Consider the following 16963-nt stretch of genomic DNA (forward strand, 5'->3'; position numbering starts at 1 on the left):
AATTGAAACACTGTGTGACCGTCTGGACTTCTGCACCAACTTCTGCACTGTTTCACGGTATCTTACATAAGGAAATAGTGAAATATGTTTTTTCTTTGTCATAGACAATTAAGCCTAAAACGCAATTGCCACAGGCACTACTTTATCATATGTTACAATAACCTAACTGTACAGTAGTATTAGAGGTGGTGGAATAAGGCTATGAATTATTTGCGCCTGGACTAGACACTGATATAAGGCCAGTTTTGTATTCGTTACCCTATCAATTGAGATTATGATTTGGGGAGTGTACGCTGATCCTAGACCTGCGCCCGAGCAACTGTTACCCGGTGCTATTCTCTAAATACGGCCCCTGGTGTCACTCATCTACTACCCTGCGTTCAGTATCGGTAGCGCCACTTTCGGTAGCGCACACAGGACGATTGAACGCCGGTTGGTGGCACCGTTTTTTTGTTGTTGAAAATGGAACGAAAAGTAGCTCGAGAATTTAGACACAAGGTAATAATTTAATAATTAAATATTTGCCTAATGTGGTAAGTAAAGTAATTTATGTTATGTAAAGTAATTGGTGTTTCATTTCTCTTTGGCTGTTATCACTGTATGATGTACTCTGAACCCTGTTGGGGTAACGCTTTTACACAGCTGCCTTTACATTTAATATGTCTTGATAGGTATTGAGAACTAATTAGTATAGGACTAACATATGTTTTGTCTTGGATTTTTATTGCATTGTTTCATTCTTTATTTCTCAATTGTGAAATTAGACTGTTTGTGTGTTAAACAACGTCATTCTCTGTATGATTTCAACGTTGCTCCCTCACATGTAAGGATATTTAATTTCATATATTCCTTTTAAACACTGTATGTGTGTATGGGCTATACAGTAACATACATTTAGATTGTCCGAAGAGTCTGTACAGGTAAGCTAGGCTACAGTATTTCATGATGACTTATGGCCTGTGTGTTGGCGTTCTTGATTGGTTAGTCATTGTGCATTGTCTGTATTGCAGAAAGTTCTTTTTTTTTTTTTTTTTTTGGTCATTCATGATCCAACACATATATACCAATGATGCAAAGAAATTAAAGGAAATGCAGAAGTCTAGAGGCGTCACTACAGACCCTGGTTCGATCCTGGGCTGTACCACAATCGGCCGTGATTGGGAGTCCCATAGGGCAGCGTCGTTGGGGTTAGGGTTTGGCCCGGGGTATGCAGTCATTGTAAATAAAAATTTGTTCTTGACTAACTTGCGTAGTTAAAGAAATATAAACAAATTAATTGTAGGCATACAATTGTTCATTTCCCAAATGCAGGTTACATTATCAGGGTAATAATGTCAAAAGAGAAACTGTGTAAAGGGAACTTGATACATTTTGGTGTTTTCAGTCCTCTGTAATGTGGATCCCGAGCTATGTTGTAGGTTGTTACTGGGTCGCTCCCCTTTTGATCATTTAGACAATGTCAGGGATGTCCAGCCATGCAGAAAGGAAGGAACAATTTACAGCAGCATTTAGACACCGAGAGAGCAGGCAGGTAGGCAGGCATGAGCAACAACGACTCATTTTATTTGTCTTTTAGTGGTGAATATAGGCTAATGTTGGATTGAAGTGGGCCCTTTCATCTCTATTATAGCTGATTTGACATTAATGTGTGATGTATTCACCCCTGGGCTTTGTTGGATGTTTGAGAATAAGGGAGTTTGAATGTTTAGAGATCACAAGAGAACTTCAGTTATAACATAAGCTGTGTGTTGGTCCATGTTCCTAGACTACCCAGTGGTCTGTGGGTGGTGCTTTATGATCGGCTTCATCAGTTTATGGGGCCAAAGTCTGCACATAGTCACATTGCTTACGCTGTCTCTCAATGTCGAGTCAGATAGCTTTACGACACTATAAACACACCGGCATACACCCAGCAACCTTTGCATATTTGTGCTTTTGTCCGGTAATGTGTATCTAGGTGTGTGTGTGTGTGTGGACGTGTTTAACTATGCTTGTGTGGACCAGAAGTCCCCACAAGAATAGTAAACAAACAAACATTTGACATTTTGTTAGTCCCCACAAGGTCAAATGCTATTTCTAGGGTGTTTAGGGTTAGGTTAGAATTAGGGTTAGGAGCTAGAGTTTGTTTTAGTTTTTTGGTTAGGAGCCAGGGTTATGTTTAGGTTTAGGGTTAAGGTTAGGTTTTAGGGTTAAGGTTGGGGTTAGGGAAAATAAGATTTAGAATGGGACTGAAGTTTGTGTCACATGGTTGTACTGTAAGGTTATACTGCTCACCTCACTATTCCAAACCCCCCTCCAACCTCCCCCTCCGTCTCACTCCCTCACTCCCTCTCCCCAGTCCAGTGGCATAAGAGTGGCTCCCAGCCCAGAGTCCTAGTGAGGGCCGGCCACTTCGAAGGAGAAGGGATCTAGAAAGAGGGAAAGCTACCTGGCCTTCTGCCACCAGCATCAACAATAGAATAGAGATACTATTGATGCTAATGCTTTTATGGGCACACAAACACAGCAAACATATACACAGGCACACGCACACACACACGCACACGCACACACACACACACACACACACACACACACACACACACACACACACACACACACACACACACACACACACACACACACACACACACACACACACACACACACACACACACACACACACACACACCTAGGGCTAGGGTGCATGTCCCCTGTCATGGTGAAAGGACCACAGCTGAGAGGGATGTGTCAGTAAGAGTCTGCAGCTTTCCCCAACTGTGGCAGCTGCTATCTTGTCTGTGATAAAGACGATGACGATGATGAAGATGTCTTTGTTGTCTAGGTGGAGCTACTCATTGACAATGAGGCAGAAAAGGATTACCTGTATGATGTCCTGCGGATATACCACCAGTGAGTACCACCATCTCTGTCTGACTTTCACATTAGTTTAGTGCTAAATTATTGACTTGTTAGTAATTTTCAGGACAAACAATCTTCGCCACAGTTTTTCAATTTTCTTCCCTTAACTGATTTCAGTTTGCTGATCCTTTATTTGAGGAAGTGTATTGTTAGTAGTGTACTCTGCCAGTACTAGATAAATTAATTGTTAGTAGTTAGTAGTAGTTGTTAGTAGTGTCCTCTGCCAGTACTAGATAAATGAATTGTTAGTAGTTAGTAGTAGTTGTTAGTAGTGTACTCTGCCAGTACTAGATACATTAATTGTTAGTAGTTAGTAGTAGTTGTTAGTAGTGTACTCTGCCCGTACTAGATAAATACATTGTTAGTAGTTAGTAGTAGTTGTTAGTAGTGTACTCAACCAGTACTAGATACATTAATTGTTAGTAGTTGTTAGTAGTGTACTCAACCAGTACTAGATAAATACATTGTTAGTAGTTAGTAGTAGTATTTGTTTGTGGTGTACTCAACCAGTACTAGATACATCAAGATTATCTTTTTTCTGTCACTTCTATTTCAACCAAGCAAACCTCTTGATTTCTCTCAAATCACACATTTATGTATAATATGGGATTAAGTCTCCTGTGTGTGTGTGTGTGTGTGTGTGTGTGTGTGTGTGTGTGTGTGTGTGTGTGGTGTATGTATATGGGGGTGTTTGTGTGCATGCTTGTGTGTGTATACAAGTATTTTATGTTGGGGAGATGGGTTTCGTTCAGGAATGTGATGTTAATGTGGACTGAATGGGGAGTTAGAGGAGCTGGTTTCCATGTGGTCTGGGTATGGAGCCAGAGCCCTGAGACCCCATTGGTTAGACCTACAGTATGATCAGTTTTCCACTGTGCTCCGCCAAGCCTGGCCAGCTATTCACAAAAGCCATTTCCCCCTTCAAACACAAGTCAGGAGTGAAATGGTGAACATTAATAATTAATAGTCATAGGTCATAGGCCTTTTTGTTCCCATTGGTAGGTTGATGGCACATTCTTGATATACTTGATAAGGCTGCAGTGTTTATCAAACTGCGCTGTCCTAGTTGTTCTATACGCAGCTTTGAGGCAGTTTTTCCTCCTAGTCATGTATGTCAGAAATAGGAATGATGAAGGCGTTCAAAACCTCTCGCTCTCTCTTAAATGATTGTGCAGTGACACTGTGTGTGTTTGTGTGTGTGTGTGTGTGTGTGCGTGCATGCGTGCATGTGTCAAACATTTGTGTGTGTGTTGAGCTGACCTCTGACCCTCTGCTCTCTCCCTCAGGTCCATGGAGTTGTCAGTGCTGGTGGGGGACCTGAAGCTGGTCATCAACGAGCCCAGCCGCCTGCCGCTGTTTGATACCATCCGGCCCCTCATTCCCCTCAAACACCAGGTGGAGTACGACCTGCACACCCCCAAGAGGTCACGGTGAGTGGAGGGGTCGCTGCCACCCACCAGGCTGGAGCTTTAACAGTCCATAGACTTTCAATGAGATGCATTTGTCTTATACTTTCTAGTCACTCCAAGATAACGGCAATGTACACTACATTGATACACAGAACTGATAACCCCTTCCTGTCATCTTCCATCTATCCCCTTCTCCCTCTCCCCCCTGTCTTTCTTCTCCTCCTTCCTCTTCCCCCGCCTGGTGGCGCAGTAAGCTAAGGGAGGTGCGTCTGGATCGTACTCATCCTGAGGGCCTGGGGCTGAGCGTAAGAGGGGGCCTGGAGTTCGGCTGTGGACTCTTCATCTCACAGATCGTCAAGGATGGACAGGCTGGAAACAGTGGCCTGCAGGTGTGTGTGTGTTTCTGTTTTCACGAGGTCATGAAAGGGACAGTCTTTTCATATGATGTGGTCAATATTCCCACTAGGTGGAGTAAAGAAACATTGATTAGTTACCCTTTGAGAAGCAGATTCATAGACTGCACCACCTGACTCTGTTGAGAAATGTCAAACGTCTTTGTATTAGTCATTATGCAGTTCATATGGGTATCTCTCCTTGCTGTTTTACACATAGTAATCAGGGTTGGGGTCAATTCCTTTGAAATTCCAGTCAATTCAGAAAGTAAACCAAATTCCAGTTCCACATTTTCCTCATTGAAAAAAGCATTGAAGAAAATTGGAATTGGAGTTTCAGTGTTGTTCCTGAATGATATGGAGTTGAAATGGAATTGACCCCAATCCTGATAGAAACATATCACATACAGTATGCATGCATCAAATACAACCAATCAGAGGAACAAACTGCTTTGATAAAAACATCAGTGGATTTTTACCTTCCTGTCCTTCATGAAGTAATTGAACCTACTGTACTGTCTGGGGCGGCAGGTAGCCTAGTGGTTAAATCGTTGGACTAATGTCATGAAAATGTTCCATCCCAATGATAATAACAATCAATCAATAGCTTTGACCAATCCCCGAGGTTTGTAAGACCATGGGTTTAATAATAATTAGTCAAAGACTCAGCTTATGCAAAAGGTTAGTACAGTTTATTCACTACCCAGCCGACAAAGATTAGGGAGACCGTGAGAAGCACTCCCTGTCCTCCCCCAAGATTAGGGAGACCGTGAGAAGCACTCCCTGTCCTCCCCCAAGATTAGGGAGACCGTGAGAAGCACTCCCTGTCCTCCCCCAAGATTAGGAAGACCGTGAGAAGCACTCCCTGTCCTCCCCCAAGATTAGGGAAACCGTGAGAAGCACTCCCTGCCCTCTCCCAAATCTCCCAGCCTAGCCAGGTCAGCACCGCATTTTGCTCAGACAGTCTGTGTTTAAGATACTATAAATAATATATTGTACAGATATATTGTTTTACCCTAATTCTGACTAAAACTACACACATCATTAATTATAATTTTACTGACTATAATCAATTTTGTACAATGATATGGTTTCAGGGTGGAATATTCTAATCATGAATTTAAACATATAAATTTCATCAACTAATAACCGAAAGGTTGCAAGATTGAATCCCCGAGCTGACAAGGTAAAAATCTGTTGTTCTTCCCCTGAACAAGGCAGTTAACCCACTGTTCCTAGGCCGTCATTGGAAATAAGAATTTGTTCTTAACTGACTTGCCTAGTTAAATAAAGGTAAAAATAAAATACTGTAGTTGTTCCCCTCAGCCAGCACGACAGATGTCCCACACTTCCATTAGCTCAGTATCCAGTGACACAAATTGACACACCACTACTGAGGTGACACAGCCATCCTGTCTGGCACCTGGAGGAAAAAACTATTCTGAAACTCATCCTTACCCAGTGAGCACAAGACTTATATGCAAAATATGCATGGAGGGTGGAGGGGTTGTTGTCAGACATCTGAAGAGAAGCAAACACACAATGCCATAACACTGAGAGAAATGTAGCCACACATTCTATCACAACCCATAAAAAATGATGGTGGTCTGACCTGTGTGACCTCCAGATGGGAGATGAGATTGTACGCATCAATGGATACTCCATTTCTTCCTGTATCCACGAGGAAGTCATCAACCTCATCAAGACCAAGAAAACCGTGTCGCTCAAAGTCAGGCGTAAGTTCACCCATCCCATTCAGGGCATATCCCAATAATGTACTTATCTTTATGTATATAAGTAATTACACTTAATTTTCAATTTCTGTCTCTTTGCTTCTTTTCTCTGTCCAGAGGTTGGATTGATACCAGTGAAGAGGTAGGGCTGTTTCTCTCTTGGTTGGTATTGTATTTGACAACTTTCTGTTTTAGCAAAAACGAGATGAGGTGTGAGATTAATAAAACAACAAACGATATATTCTGGATAAGGGGCATCCAGGAAGCATGTGTTATGTATTTCCTGTGTCAGGCGTCCCTCACAAAACAGGTTTTCAACCGACCTCAAGGTATCATCCTGGTTAAATAAAGGTTAAATAAATACATAAATAAATATAGAATTAGATTTCTGTTCTTCTCCAGTTCCACAGAGGAGCCTTTGAAGTGGCAGTTTGTGGACCAGTTTGTGTCTGATTCTGGGGTGAGAATGAGATTCATATTCTTTTAGATGAAATATTCTCTCACATTCTTTATTCCTTTGGCCCTTCTTCATTCTCATTTTTGTAATTTAACAAACACTCTCATCCAGAGCGACCTACAAATAAATACTGTAATGCAACCAAGCACATAATTTTCTCTCTCTCTCTCTCTCTCTCTCTCTCTCTCTCTCTCTCTCAAAAGACGAAAAACAGTGTGGCAGGCCTGGCGTCCATGGGAAGCAAGGAGATCAAGGAGAAGAAGGTGTTCCTGAGCTTGGTGGGCACCAAGGGCATGGGCATCAGCATCTCCAGTGGCCCCACACAGCAGCCTGGTATCTATGTCAGTAACGTCAAACCTGGCTCCCTCGCTGCTGAAGTAGGACTACAGGTAAGAGTTTGGCCCTGTTTAGCATACTGTGAACCACTATGAAATGAACATCTAGAAATGCATCACGATGATCACCTGGCATTAATAAACTCATAGTGTTTCGTCAAGATCCATGAGAAATCTTACTGGCTAGGAATTGTTTTCCGAACCATGTCGCAGAGTGTTTATGTGAGAAGATCCCATCGAGCTTGGTCCTAGTATGCTACAATGTCCCAATGTGGATTACAATAAAGTGCTGAAATGTGTGTGTGTTGCTGCATGGTTGGTATTGCGAGTTGTATTGTGTTTTGTGTTGGTAGATTGGTGACCAGATCGTCGAGGTGAACAGGGTGGAATTCACTAATCTGGACCACAAAGAGGTAGGACACACAAAATGCAAACAAAGGTTTGATACCTCCAGAATACAGTTTTGCTTGGTAAATAATATATTTGCTTGGTAAATAATAAACTTTATTTTGTGTTTATTGCTTAGTAAAGTTTAATCTTTATTGTGTCTGCAGGCTGTCAGAGTTCTGAAGAGCAGCAGGAGTCTAACCATCACAGTTCTTTCTGGTGCTGTAAGTACACCGTCAACTGCTACGAATAGTGCTTCCGTACAGGAATAGTCCACTCAAAAACTATCTTTTTCATTTTTTTTAATTAGTCCATTGTCGATATAGTCCCAAAAATGTTTTTATGTCATCAGTTTTCAATATATAGCACTTTCAAGAAGCAAAGTGCAGAATGCGACATCATTATGAAGATGCAATTCCACAACTTATCTGCAGCAGCATACCCCTAACAACTTGCTAGACCCCTAATAACTTAGTATATCCATAACAATTTGCTATACCCCTAATAACATACTACAGTATACCCATAATGACTTACTATACCCATTACAACTTACTATACCCCTAATGACTTACTATACCCCTAACGACTTGCTAAACCCCTAATCATTTACTACGGTATACCCATAAGGACTTACTATAACCCTGACAACTTACTATACCCCTAACGACATACTATACCCCTAATAACTTACTACAGTAAACCCATAAATGAATTACTATACCCTTAACGATTTACTATACCCCTAATGACTTACTATACCCCTAACAACTTGCTATACCCCTAATAACTTACTACAGTATACCCATAAAGACGTACTATACCCATAAAGACTTACTATACCCCTAACAACTTGCTATACCCCTAATAACTTACTACAGTATACCCATAATGACTTACTTTGCCCATAATGACTTACTATACCCCTAACAACTTACTATACCCATAATGACTTACTATACCCCTAACAACTTACTATACTCATAATGACTTGCTATACCCCTAACATCTTACTATACCCCTAATGACTTACTACAGTATACCTATAAATATTTACTATACCCCTAACAACTTACTATACCCATAATGACTTACTATACCCCAAACGACTTACTATACCCCAAACGACTTACTATACCCCAAACGACTTACTATACCCCTAATGACTTACTATACCCCTAATGACTTACTATACCCCTATCAACTGCCTATACCCCTAATAACTTACTACAGTATACCTATAAATATTTACTATACCCCTAACGACTTGCTATACCCCTAATTACTTACTACAGTATACCCATGATGAATTACTATACCCGTTACAACTTGCTATACCCCTAACGACTTGCTATATCCCTAACGACGTGCTACAGTATACCTATAATGACTTACTATACCCATAACAACTTACTATACCCCTAACGACTTACTATACCCATAATGACTTACTTTACCCCTAACGACTTACTGTACCCCTAACGACTTACTATACCCCTAACGACTTGCTATACCCCTAACGACTTGCTAAACATCTAATGACTTACTATACCTCTAATGACTTACTATATTCCAAATTACTTACTATACCCCTAATTACTTACTACAGTATACCCATGATGAATTACTATACCCGTTACAACTTGCTATACCCCTAACGACTTGCTATATCCCTAACGACGTGCTACAGTATACCTATAATGACTTACTATACCCATAACAACTTAATATACCCCTAACGACTTACTATACCCATAATGACTTACTTTACCCCTAACGACTTACTGTACCCCTAACGACTTACTATACCCCTAACGACTTGCTATACCCCTAACGACTTGCTAAACATCTAATGACTTACTATACCCCTAATGACTTACTATATTCCAAATGACTTACTATACCCCTAACAACTTGCTATACCCCTAACAACTTGCTATACCCCTAACGACTTACTATCCCCCTAACGACTTGCTATACCCCTAACGACTTACTATACCCATAATTACTTACATTACCCCAAACGACTTACTATACCCCTAACGACTTGCTATACCCCTAACGACGTACTATACCCCTAACGACTTGCTATACCCCTAACGACTTACTATACCCCTAACGACTTGCTATACCCCTAACGACTTACTATACCCATAATTACTTACATTACCCCTAACGACTTACTATACCCCTAACGACTTGCTATACCCCTAACGACTTACTATACCCATAATTACTTACTATACCCCTAACGACTTACTATACCCCTAACGACTTACTATACCCCTAACGACTTACTATACCCCTAACGACTTACTATACCCCTAACGACTTACTATACCCCTAACGACTTACTATACCCCTAACGACTTACTATACTCCTAACGACTTACTATACCCCTAACGACTTACTATACCCCTAACGACTTACTATACCCCTAACGACTTACTATACCCCTAACGACTTACTATACCCCTAACGACTTGCTATACCTCTATTAACTTACTACAGTTTACCCATAATGACTTACTATACCCCTAACGACTTACTATACCCCTACTAACTTACTATACCCCTAACGACTTACTATACCCCTATGAACTGACTACAGTATATCCATAATGACTTACTTTAAACATAATGACTTACTATACCCCAAACTACTTACTATACCCCTATCATCTTGCTATAACACTAATGACTTATTTTACCCCTAACAACTTTCTATACCCCTAATGACTTACTATACCCCTAAAGACTTACTACACCCCTAACATCTTACTATACCCCTAATGACTTACTATACCCCTAATGACTTACTATACCCCTAATGACTTACCTTACCCATAATGACATACTATACCCCTGACAACTTACTATACCCCTGACAACTTACTATACCCCTAACAACTTACTATACCCCTAATGACTTACTATACCCCTAACATCTTACTATACCCCTAATGACTTACTACAGTATACCCATAATGACTTACTCTACCCCTAACGACCAACTGTATCCCAAAAAACTTACTATACCCCTAATGACTTACTACAGTATGCCCATAATGACTTACTACACCCCTAACAACTTACTATGCCCTTAATAACTTACTACAGTATACCCATAATTACTTACTATACCCCTAACGACTTACTATACCCCTAACGAACAACTAAACCCCTAACGACTTACGATACCCCTAACGACTTACCATACCCCTAACGAACAACTATACCCCTAACGATTTACTATACACCTAACAACTTACTATACCCCTAACTACTTACTATACCCCTAACGACTTACTATAACCCTAAAGACTTGATACTGTAGTGTGTATATATATATATATATATATATATATATATATATATATATATACTGTAGTATATATATCTATATATATACTGTAGTATATATATCTATATATATCATTCATGTACAAGTCCAAAAATGGATGTAGCAATTGCAGATTTCCCCTTTAAGACCTGATAATGATCAATTCGCATTTCCACCTCAAGACAGCGAGTAAATTGAAATAATAAACAGTATATGTGATTATTTTAGGCGATTGTTATTCTCTTATCTCCCGCTCTCACTACATCCATCCGTGTGTTGTTATTTCCTTGTGGAATGACACTTCCGTTCCAGTCCATCAGAGATCAGTGATTGGAACACTCTTACACCCCCTTTCTGCTGTCTGTCTGTCTGTCTGTCTGTCTGTCTGTCTGTCTGTCTGTCTGTTTGTTTGTCCCGCACAGGGCAGTGAGTTGTTTATGACAGGCGAGGAGCGTCTGGCGGTGGAGGCTCGCAGGGAGCTGGACAGACAAGAGCTGATGCAACAGAAGAGGGTTGCCCTACAGACCAACAAGATCATTAAGGAGCAGCAGGAGAAGGAGAGGCAGTGAGTGGATATTGAATGGTTGATTAAAATGTGATATTTGGTTCTACTTTTAACAATATTTGATTCGTTTGTCCTCCAAGAGTTGCTGAATCTCCTCTCTACTTCAGTTTACTCCTCAATTCATAACGAGGTAGCAGCGGATGATCCCTTACCAAAAACACCATGGAACCACACAAGTGGATATAGGGCATTCCAAATCATCAAGTGTAACTCAAAGAAGTGATCAAACATATTTCCATTGTGGTGCTTAGAGCCAAATATTCTATAAAATCGTTTTCATGCCAAACAATGTTGGGGAGATTGGACAGAAAAAAACACTTGATGATTATAGATTATTGTATTCAGAGAGCTGAAGCTTTGCCATTTGGTGGTAAACTGATCAATGTCCTTTTACCAAAAGTTATTGTTGTCTGTGCATATGCTTTATGCACACACAGAGAGAGAAAACATAGGTGCCTGACCGCCTCGATTCAGTCTTATGTAGCAAAATTTGAAACATTTTTTTTTTACATTGAATAAAAATAGAGACTCAGAGCTAGAAAATTGTAGATCTTACACTGCAGTTGAAGAACAATGGGAAAGTAATTCTGCGTTGAGAAAATGTCCCTTGAATGTTTTGGTACACCTACTGGAGAGCTCTTCTTTGTTTACACCCATTCAGCATCGTTCACACCCTCTAAGCCTTGGCCCCACCCATCTCTTTAAGGATTCACATGTGAGGCCACTTGGTAAACAGACTGATTAGTTTAATAAACAACCAAAGATTTCGAGACTAAAAGTGGTGAAAGTAGTAGCCTACAATAAAGAAAAACTCCAGGTAAATATACACTTTATCGAGTCCTTTGCCTCTACATCCTAATCTGACTTTGGTGCAGGTCATGTGTTCTTCACATAACCGTCTCTGGTAAACACACACTATATCAAATCAAATGTTTATTTGTCACATGCACAGGATACAGAAGTTGTAAACAGTACAGTGAAATGGTTACTTCCATAGTAGCAATGTCAAAAACAGAAAGTGTCTAGATACAAATATTTTATAGATATATTATATTTATTAGATGACGCTTACCTGACACACTTGTCTAAATTGATGGATCATGTGAAGGAAATGTTATAACCACCTCCCAGCCACATCTAGCTAAGTGGATGGGTCACTATTGTCTAGACATGTACACATGTTCATTAAATACAATAGATGGCCGTAATCACCCGCAGACACACCTGGCTAACTTGATGGGTCATGTAATCATCTGGCAAAGTGTTTTGTTTACATATGTAGTCTTTTGTCTTTTGTTTAGACATGTAGCTAGCTAGATAGCTAAACAATGCACAGGCATAATCCCAACTCAAACTACTACCAAGCAATGCAAAAATTGCCATTGCTGTAGTTTGAATCTCCAGGTAGCTAAAGCTAACCAACCAGGTTCAATGTTAGTTAGCTAACATTAGGGTATAACTAAGAATGCAAATGGATTTCTGATTCAAATAATATTACTACACAGATCATACACGTAACGTTAGCTAGCGAGCCAGCAAGCTAACGTTTGCTAGCGAACAGTACGCTTTAACTTGCAATGAAAATGACTTTCTGACAAAATTAGAAACTTAGAATGTATCTAGACTCTTCCCCTTATTCATGGATGAACGCTTCACGGCAGACTGGAACCATTTAACTCGTTTAACGTTTTGTTTGTAGTTATGTCTTGTTTGGCCAGCGTTGTGTCAAGTCACTCCGATGGCTAACGTTATATACAGTGCATTTGGAAAGTTACATTACAGCCTTTTTGTTACATTACAGCCTTATTCTAAAATTGATTAGATAGTTTTTTTTCTCTCATCAATCTACACACCATACCCCATAATGACAAAGCAAAAACAGTTTTTTTAAACTTTTTTGCAAGTTTTTTTTTTAAAATAAAAAACTGAAATATCACATTTACATAAGTATTCAGATGTTTTATTCAGTACTTTGTTGAAGCACCTTTGGCGGCGATTACAGCATCAAGTCTTCTTGGGTATGACGTTACAAGCTTGGCACCCCTGTATTTGGGGAGTTTCTCCCCAAATCTTCTGTGCATATCCTCTCAAGCTCTGTCAGGTTGGATGGGGAGCGTCGCTGCACAGCTATTTTCAGGTCTCTCCAGAGACATTCGGCCAGGTTCAAGTCTGGGCTCTGGCTGGGCCACTCAAAGACTTGTCCCAAAGCCATTCCTGCGTTGTCTTGGCTGTGTGCTTAGGGTTGTTGTCCTGTTGGAAGGTGAACCTTAGCCCTAGTCTGATGTCCTGAGCGCTCTGGAGCAGGTTTTCATCAAGGATCTCTCTGTACTTTGCTCTATTCATCTTTCCCTTGATCCTGACTAGTCTCCCAGTCCCTGCCACTGAAAAACATCCCCACAGCATGATGCTGCCACCACCATGCTTCACTGTAGGGATAGTGCCAGGTTTCCTCCAGACATGACGCTTGGCATTCAGGCCAAATAGTTCAATCTTGGTTCTATCAGACCAGAGAATCTTGTTTCTCATGGTCTGAGAGTCTTTTAGATGCATTTTGGCAAACTCCAAGCAGGCTGTCATGTGCCTTTTACTGAAGAGTGGCTTCCATCTGGCCACTCTACCATAAATGCCGGATAGGTGGAGTGCTTCATAGATGGTTGTCCTTCTGGAAGGTTCTCCCATCTCCACAGAGGGACTATAGAGCTCTGTCAGTGACCATCGGGTTGTTGTTCACCTCCGTAACCAAGGCCCTTCTCCCCCGATTTCTCAGTTTGGCGGTCAGCTCTAGGAAGAGTCTTGGTGGTTCCACACTTCTTCCATTTAAGAATGATGGAGGCCACTGTGTTCTTGCAGACCTTTAATGCTGCAGACATTTTTTGGTACCCTTCCTCGTGTCTGTGCCTTGACACAATCCTGTCTCTGAGCTCTACGGACAATTCCTTCAACCTCATGGCTTGGTTTTTGCTCTGATATGCATTGTCAACTTTATACAGACAGGTGTGTGCCTTTCCAAATAATTTCCAATCAATTGAATTTACCACAGGTGGACTCCAATCAAGTTGTAGAAACATCTCAAGAATGATCAATGGAAACAGGATGCACCTGAGCTCAATTTCGAGTGTCATATCAAAGGGTATGAAGACTTATGTCATTTTTTAAAAATATTTGCAAATATTTCTAAAAACCTGTTTTCGCTTTGTCATTATGGGGTATTGTATGAAGACTGACGAGGAAACAATATTCAGACCCCTTGACTTTTTCCACATTTTGTTACGTTACAGCGTTATTCTAAAATTGATTTTTTTTAAATTATCATCAGCAATCTACACGCAATACCCCATAATGACAAAGTGAAAACAGGTTTTTAGAAATGTTTGCAAATGTATAAAAAATGTAAAATAAACACACATTCAAGACAACACAGGAGTGGCTTTAGGACAAGTCTCTGATTGTCCTTCAGTGCACCAACCATAGCCCGGACTTGAACCCAATCGAACATCTCTGGGAGACCTGAAAATAGCTGTGCAGCGACGCTCCCCATCCAACCTGACAGAGCTTGAGAGGATCTGCAGAGAAGAATGGGAGAAACTCCCCAAATACAGGTGTGCCAAACTTGTAGCGTCATACCCAAGAAAATTCGATGCTGTAATCGCTGCCTAAGATGCTTCAACAAAGTACTGAGTTTTTTCTTTGTCATCATGGGGTATTGTGCGTAGATTAATGAGGGGAGAAAATGATTTAAAATACATTTTAGAATAAGGCTGTAACGTAACAAAATGTGGAAAAAGTCAAGGGGTCTAAATACTTTCCGAATGCACTGTATTTCAAAACAACGCGGTAGAAAGGACTATCAACACATACTGAACAGCTCACATTATAAACAGAAGCATGCTACATGGCAGACCAATCCAAACTCATCTCCCTGCGAGCTAGCAGAAAGGTTCCTGACTTTTTCTTTTGCTAAACCAACTAGGCATCAATTGTATTTTTATTCACGGATGGAACACAAGTTTGTTTTTAAGGCACATGAAAGTTTACATGTTCCAGAAGGCCTTTCTGTCAAAAAATGCAATTTGATTAAAAAAATAATGTTAAAAAACTGTAACTTGGCCACTCAAATGCCTCTCCTGTGAAGTCGTGACATGAGACTTATGCCTAGTTTCCTGAAACGAGTCACATATGTAATCTCTTTGAATAGACAGTAGGTGATGATTGAAACTTATGTTGATTTCAACTTGTCAACACACAAGATGAAGACAATCTTTGCTCAGTTTGACAAATTAGGTCCAGGCTTCTGTTCAGAAAACAATCTGTGAAGACATCAGTAGAGCACAGCAGCCTTTATCTCTTGGCTCTGTATACTAGAAAATGACTGACCTCCCACTAGCGATAAATGCAATCAGACTCACAAGAGAAGACAAGCAAAACAGGATTTTGCATTTTTTTCTGATTGGCATTCAAGATATACAAAAACGACATGTTGTCAACATTACTTTCATAGTGAATGCATTAATGTTACACTGGCACTATCTCCAGAAGAATAGGCTGAACTTATATCTCAGTGTGATAGATAGCCCATACATGTTTATGTTGTTAACATGTGTTTCTTTGTGTTGTGAATAGGAGAAAGATTGAGATTTCTCAGAAGAATGCTGAGGAGGAGGAACGCTACCAGAAGGAGATGGAGAAGTGAGTTCACCTTGCTTTGCATATTGATTGTTGTTTCTATAATATATGTATTTTGTATATTTTGTATTTTGTACAATAATGTTACGCACAATAACATATTCTACTCATAGAGAAACAGACGGATCAGTCAGGGACTGGAATAGATAGATGGATCAGTCAGGGACTGGGAGAAATAGACAGATCAGTCAGGGACTGGAATAGATAGATGGATCAGTCAGGGACTGGGAGAAATAGACAGATCAGTCAGGGACTGGAATAGATAGATGGATCAGTCAGGGACTGGGAGAAACAGACAGATCAGTCAGGGACTGAAATAGATAGATGGATCAGTCAGGGACTGGGAGAAACAGACGGATCAGTCAGGGACTGGGAGAAACAGACTGATCTGTCAGGGAATAGATAGATGGATCAGTCAGGGACTGGGATAAATAGACAGATCAGTTAGGGACTGGGAGAAATAGACAGAAACAGACAGATCAGTCAGGGACTGGGAGAAACAGACAGATCAGTCAAGGACTGGACTAGATCGATGGATCAGTCAGGGACTGGGAGAAACAGACAGATCAGTCAGGGACTGAAATAGATAGATGGATCAGTCAGGGACTGGGAGAAACAGACAGATCAGTCAGGGACTGGGAGAAACAGACTGATCTGTCAGGGAATAGATAGATGGATCAGTCAGGGACTGGGAGAAATAGACAGATCAGTTAGGGACTGGGAGAAATAGACAGAAACAGAAGGATCAGTCAGGGAC

At 40.6% G+C, this 16963-nt stretch overlaps 1 protein-coding gene across 1 annotated transcript in view; it reads left to right on the forward strand.

The window, feature by feature from the left end:
• The first annotated feature begins 350 nt into the window (after window positions 1-350).
• LOC110521300 (harmonin) overlaps window positions 351-16963 on the forward strand; it is a 31686-nt gene continuing 15073 nt past the window's right edge. The window contains exons 1-12 of the mRNA XM_021598768.2: window positions 351-498; window positions 2825-2892; window positions 4188-4331; window positions 4561-4699; window positions 6330-6438; window positions 6553-6577; window positions 6838-6895; window positions 7096-7281; window positions 7581-7640; window positions 7782-7838; window positions 11381-11523; window positions 16144-16209. Of these exons, the coding sequence (XP_021454443.2) occupies window positions 463-498; window positions 2825-2892; window positions 4188-4331; window positions 4561-4699; window positions 6330-6438; window positions 6553-6577; window positions 6838-6895; window positions 7096-7281; window positions 7581-7640; window positions 7782-7838; window positions 11381-11523; window positions 16144-16209 (1091 nt within the window). The 5' untranslated portion in view covers window positions 351-462. The remainder of the gene's footprint in view (window positions 499-2824; window positions 2893-4187; window positions 4332-4560; window positions 4700-6329; window positions 6439-6552; window positions 6578-6837; window positions 6896-7095; window positions 7282-7580; window positions 7641-7781; window positions 7839-11380; window positions 11524-16143; window positions 16210-16963) is intronic.

This window comes from Oncorhynchus mykiss, chromosome 30, assembly GCF_013265735.2.
Source record: "Oncorhynchus mykiss isolate Arlee chromosome 30, USDA_OmykA_1.1, whole genome shotgun sequence".
Classification (NCBI taxonomy): Eukaryota; Metazoa; Chordata; class Actinopteri; order Salmoniformes; family Salmonidae; genus Oncorhynchus; species Oncorhynchus mykiss.